Genomic DNA, 6,507 nt, shown 5'->3' with positions numbered 1-6,507 from the left:
CTGGCGTACTGTCTGAGTAGTTTTTGCTCTTCAATTCATTCTAGCATTGGTATCTCATGCCAGAAATATGACTGAAAATGAAGAGCATCATCAACTATTAAAATACAGATTCTAAAACAGATATATGCTCTATGAAGCAAGGCAGCAAATATGTGAAGGTTGATGGTTATCATTAAAAGTTGTTGTTTGAGGGGCATGATGTACTTTCTGATTAAGATTTTAGGATTTGTTTCAAAATTTGATTTATTGTTGTTGTTAAACTCTTTTATGTGAAGATCAGTTAATCTTAAGTTTGTGAGTTTGTAAGGATGTTTGACATATGAGCTGGACATCGCTAGATAAAAGCTTTTCAGGCTAAAAATTTGGAGGAAAAGTATACTGATGTCTGTGCTAGAGTTTTTGATTATTCAAAGTTGGAGAAGGGTGTCAAATTGTTCTATATTTGCTGGATGACATCTAGTAGTGGTAAAGAGCAAATCCTTAGGCGGGGAAGCCTTTTCTTGAATTAACCATCAACCTTTGACATCCCTGTTAACATTGGTTGCTGATTAGTTTCATAAAGCTCAAAATCAATGTCCTCATGTTTTGCACCTTGAGATGATAACCGTGAGAAAGTCATAGTTGCCTTGACTTAGAAGTAGGAAGAATGAATAGCTCTTTTAACTAGTGATTGTGTTGCTAGCGAAGTTATTAGAATGTAGTTTGACATAGTAAGAAGTCACTGTGGCAGTACAAATGCCACTAAAGTTTGAGCTACTTGTTCCATTCAAGTTTGTTTCTAGATCCAGAGTACTTGTCCAGGGCTGCTGTAATTGTTGATCTCCTCCTGGAAACCTGACTTTTTGTAGTCCAAGTGAGATCAATTTCTTGGTGAATATTTCCAGCTCAATAGAAGGGCAAGAGAAGGAAAATCTTCAAATAAACGTTGTAAGTACACGAGGCTAACATCTTTGGTTTCAGCTATGATGTTCGGAGTACTTAGAGGTGGGTTTGTGGCGCTAAACTGAATTTTAAGGGTTGCATCTTATTGTTGATTGTTGCTAAGTTAAGCTCTTGGAAAATGATTGAAGTGGTTTAATGCAGTTGGCAAAGTGATTGTTTTTCTAGTTGGAAGCTTTATTTCTTTCAAAGTTAAAAATGTTAGCTGTTTGTCTCGATTTTCTTACCATTTTTGGTTTTCGTATCTCTTGAATGAAAGGACAACATATTTAGCATAATTGGGTTTTCCTTCTTGTAGAAGGAAATTATAAATCTCTCATATTTGGCTAGTCCTTTTTCTTGTAGGAAAAAGTTAAAGACTTTTATAAATTGAGGATACTTCCTTCTCATTCAGTGGCATCACAATGTAGCTATATATGGGTTTGAGAGTCTTGTTTAGGAGGAGAATTTCGGGACACGTGTTAGCCTACCACTTGTGTGTTCCTCTTTGTGAGGTTGTTCTCTCGATATTTTGTATTCTCTTTTATACAGTGGATTGTTCATCTCCGCCCGTGGATGTAGTTCAATTGACCGAACCACGTTAAATATTTGTGTCTCTTTTGTTATATTTCTCTTTTGTTGTCGATTTATCGTCGTTGAAGATTTTTTTAACTAGCTTCCGCATGACACCTTCTGATTTTGATCCTTAACAAAGAAAACTAACCTTTTACTACATTTCGTCAGAGAAATTTATACCTTGTAGGAATGCGTTAACTATGTATACTTCACTTCTTAAGAAACTGATCCCTCTAATGACATGTCATAGAAAAGTTGATCTGTTTTTTCAAATCTTTGTTTACTTCGTGAAAGTAGTCATTGGTGACTATTGGCTGGTGGTTATTATCGGTGACTAGTGGACGTTGTTTATCCATTTCTGATGGTCTTATTGGTCTATTTTGTAGGTTTCTCTTTTCTTTCTTGTCCCCTTCTTGAGATATCTGATGCACAATTTGGATGTAGGTTTCTAATCTGTTATTGCAATAACAACAAACCCAATTCCTACGAGTGGAGTATGGGGAGAGTAGTGTGTCTCATCTTGAAGGTAGAATTGCTGTTTACGATAGACCATTGGCTCACGAAAGACGAGAACAAAAGCAATAGCACCAAGCAATAACACCAACAAGATAGTAAGAAAACGAAATGAAAGGAACAAGTAATACTTAAAAAATCTATCAATAATAGAATACAAGACTAACTCTAATACTCACGACTATCTACTAACCGTCTACCTTAATTCTCGACACCTCACTATCAAGGGTCATATCCTCGTTAAGATGAAATAATCCTGCCTAATCACCTCTTCTTAATACTTCTTCGGTCTACCTTTACCTCTTCTCAGCCCCTCCAACGCCAATATCTTACACCTCTTTACTGGGGCATCTGTGTTTCTCCTCTTCACATGCCCAAACCATTTAAGCTAGCTTCCCGCATCTTGTCCTCCATTAGAGACATTCCCATTCTGACCCGAATATCTTTATTTCTAATCTCCACCTCAACATCCTCATCTTTGCTATTTTAATCTTCTAGACATGCGAGTTCTTAATTAGCCAACACTCAGCCCCATACAACATTGTCGGTCTAACCATCACTCTGTAAAACTTGCCATTAAGTTTAGGTGGCGCATTCTTATCACATAAAACACCGGATGCTAGCCTCCACTCACCTCCCTCCCTCCAATACGATGTGTAACATCCTCGTCTATCTCCCCATTTCCTTGGATCCAAGGTACTTGAAACTATCTCTCTTAGGGATAACTTGTGTATCAAGTCTCACATCTTCGTCTGCTTCACTGGTCCCGTCACTAAACTTGCACTCCAAGTATTCTATCTTGATCCTAATCTAAAGGGTTTGTCTCCAAATTCAATTCAAAAACTGGAAAAGCTATGGCCTTAAATGCATTCTTTGGCGACATTCTTAACATCAAGAATAACCCTTGCAGTCTTTGGTATTAAAATGAATGGCTATGTAATAATAGTAGTTGTAGCAACAACGTGAATTTCTTTCTTTCGTCCATCCCTGTAGCCTAATAGCTAGGGTAAATTTATGATCATTTGTAGAACAAATAAGCGAAAGACAATAAGGCTTTAACTGACCCGAAGTAGGAAACTAAAACACATAGATTTGCAGCCCTGGCTGAAAATGATTCAACAACAACAACAACAACTCAGTATAATCCCACAAGTGGAGTCTGAAGAGGGTAGTATGTACGCATACCTTAACCCTAGCCTGGGGTAGGGAGGCTATTTCCGAATAGACCCTCCGGCACAAGAAGATGAAATGCAACAATAGAATAGTAACAACAACATAACCAGAAAGATAGTACCAGCGAGCCAAGAGTCAGAAAATATACCCGGAAAAGCAATATCAATAATCAATGCAGTGACAAGGTCCTAGAAAATAGTACGAGCACCACACGTACCTCTGGCTGAAAATGATTCATTATTGTAATTTCTATTTCATGATTACAAAAAGAATAAAGAATTTAAGTTGCTTACACAAATAATTACACTGTTCTTTTTTATCCTAATAACTTACAACAAATTAAATAAGCAATAGAAAGAAAGACGAGAAATTTTAGACAGCAACACATGATGGTCTTAAAACCTTGAACGCTTGCATTCAGGAGGAATGACTTGATTGAACCTTTGAGCATCTGTACAGTAATTGTATGTCATGTATTTCTGCTGCACCCATCTAAGCCTATTTCTGCCATTAGCGTCCAGTTCTTGAGTTTGCCATGTCTGATCATTATTCGCTGAATCAGTGGATGTAGAGCCTCCACAAGATGAAGTAGATGATGCCGCTGACCAAACACAAGCATTTGTATTGAAATTCCTGTAAGAAGCTGTGAATGGAGCCATGGACCAGTCCGTTTTCACTCGCCCGCCTTGTGTTGCCCAGTCATCAGCATTCCATAGGCTAGCGTACACTCTCATTGCTTGATTCTTTGGAAATGCAACCCCAAGTGCTTCGTGATTGTTGTACACTCTTATTGGTATGTTATCCACCAAAAATCTGGAAATAGACAAAACCCCAAAATGTCAGACATGAATTGTTCCAAGTAAAAATTGTTTTCTAGTGAAGTATGTTTTGTATATACTAGATTACAAAGATGTTAATTAATTTGTAACGTACATGATGCGTTGAGCGTTCCAAATGATAGAGTAGGTGTGAAACGATGTGGTGGGATCGAACCAGAGGTGAAATTGTTGTTCTTTGTTGCCTTTTCCCTGAGAATAAACGTTGGTGTGAACTGTGTAAGGCTGGCCTGATGAATTTCCCAGAAATTCAAAATCAATTTCGTCGTGCCCTGCTCCTTGAGACGACAACTGCAGATTACAAAAACAAATAGTCACCCCAGGTTAATAAATTGTGTCAAATATGTATGTCCTATATATATAACAGTTAAATGAAGGTGGCTTACGTAGAAAGTGGTGACAGTGCCAGCAGAATTTCCAGGTATTAACTTGAGCTGCATGTCGAACCTTCCGAATAAAAACTCACTCTTGGATTGAAAGCCAGAGCCTGAAATTTTATCGAGAGACAAGGTTAGAAGACGGCCACCTTCTTGTATGTGAGCCCGCTGGTCACCCCAGGTGACAGTCGCGTCTTGGTAGAAATTATCAGCACAAGCAGTGCATAGGAGGAAAACTGCAAGAACAGAGAGCTGAAGGAACATTTTTGGAATTCTGGAGGAAGCAGAGGATAATGACATTGTTGTACTTTAATATGAAGAAATGGAGCAAGAGATGTTTGTGACTTGTGATTGAGATTGGGAGACGGAGTGGGATATATATATATATATATATATATAAATATATATATATAGTTGTGGAAAGTAGAGTTTGAGAGAGGGAAGGAAGAAGGATCGAAGAAGGGAATTAAAGAAAGCAATTAGCTGGGAATTGAGAGGATGGAAAATGACGTTTAAATAACGCGTTTGTATGGAGATAACAGAGGCTGCGGTTTCGGATGAAAAAGTATAGGGAAGTATGGGTTGGTGAATGAATAGGTTCTTCACCAATTGCCCACAGGAAAGATTGGCATTAATATATTTCTACCTAACGCGCTAATGTTTCTGTACTTTTCTTCTTTTCTATCATCCTCATATTTGCTTTCTAGTTTCAGGTGTACTTTTACGAACTGTTCAAGCATATTAAATATTTCTCTTTGTTTTATTTGATATTATTTTTTTATTAGTTGGTTCAAAAAAAAAAATACATATTTAAACAGTTGTTTGAAAATTTTTATAGTCAAGACTATAAATTTTAAATGTCTTCATATCTTTATTAAATCGTGTCAAGTCAAACTACAATAAATAAAGTAAAATGTGGAAAATATTAAGAAATTACTTGCATAATGTTTAGTAAAAAAATTGTTATTTTTTTATGTTAGTTTTGATTTATAAAATCATAATTCTATTACAAGCCTTTTTATTATTTAGTTAAATGTTATGTACTTTGATTTTAAAATTTTGGTGCACTAATTCATTGATTTTTTAAATTAATTTCTCTAAAGTTTCGTTGACCAAAATGTCGGTGATATAGAACTTTTTCTTTTCTTCTCTTTTCACCTCCTTTTCTTTTCCCAAAAAACCTATTGTATATCGGTCATCGGTGTATATCAAAATTAGAATTTAGAATAGAAAGAGCGTTACAGCGGGACTACGGCAAACGGAAAGAAGAAAGGGCGGCAATATAGTCAAATACTACAAGATTCTTTGTAATGTTATTATTTGTTCTTCCTTTCGAGTTGGCCCACCATCTCAGCCACCCCAATTGTCCCCCAAAGCCTTTTTTCTTTACCCATTTCTAAGAGTTTTTCACTTTATTCCTTTACAGCTTGTTTGAATTGTTATTAGATGTTGTTTAATAATGTATCGTATTGTATTATAATGTATTATATTGTTTGATGCTTATAATTTTTGGATATATTATATTATTTATTGTCGTTCCATAATGTCACGTACCAACATTATAAAGAATAAACTTGCAACATATTGAAGAAGAATTATTACATAAAAAATAGAGTAATGTTATAAAATAAGAAGGAGATAAAAGAAGAAATGAAGAGAAGAGAATATAAATATTTCTCATTCAAGTATCTCATAATACAGAAGGTAAAGTCCCGTTTATAGGGTGTAAAATCGTCTGAAAGTTACAATATTTTAATGAAATATTCAATAAGTATATGGGTTCATTGAATGGGATCCATAGAAGAATGAATGGACATCCACACAAATTCATTGAATTCATAACACTCCCCTTTGGATGTCTATTTAAAAGATAATGTGCCTCGTTAAAACTTTATTAGGAAATATCCAGTGGGAAAAAGTATCACGACCCAAAATCTCACCTGTTGTGATGGCGCCTATCTCAATACTAGGCAAGCCGACAATCTCAATAAACCACCATATCTTTGAAGTTTGAAAATATAATAACTAAATTCAGCGGAAAATCACTCACAAAATACAGATATAAACATTCCCAAAATCCGGTGTCACTGAGTACATGAGCATCTAATATGAAT

General features: G+C 35.8%; 1 protein-coding gene across 1 annotated transcript; it reads right to left on the bottom strand.

Annotated features, from left to right (window-relative positions):
- Positions 1-3,400: 3,400 nt before the first annotated feature.
- LOC104093025 (xyloglucan endotransglucosylase protein 7-like) lies at positions 3,401-4,775 on the bottom strand. Its single transcript, XM_009598733.4, has 3 exons — positions 4,403-4,775; positions 4,114-4,307; positions 3,401-3,993 (listed from the first exon to the last, which is right to left on the bottom strand). The coding sequence occupies exons 1-3, from the start codon at positions 4,691-4,693 to the stop codon at positions 3,576-3,578; spliced, it is 903 nt and encodes a 300-aa protein (XP_009597028.1). The 5' UTR covers positions 4,694-4,775; the 3' UTR covers positions 3,401-3,575.
- Positions 4,776-6,507: the final 1,732 nt, after the last annotated feature.

This window comes from Nicotiana tomentosiformis, chromosome 7 (genome assembly GCF_000390325.3).
Source record: "Nicotiana tomentosiformis chromosome 7, ASM39032v3, whole genome shotgun sequence".
Taxonomy (NCBI): domain Eukaryota; kingdom Viridiplantae; phylum Streptophyta; class Magnoliopsida; order Solanales; family Solanaceae; genus Nicotiana; species Nicotiana tomentosiformis.
The sequence above is the reverse complement of the archived record's forward strand: the minus strand, read 5'-3'. Positions and strand labels throughout refer to the sequence as shown.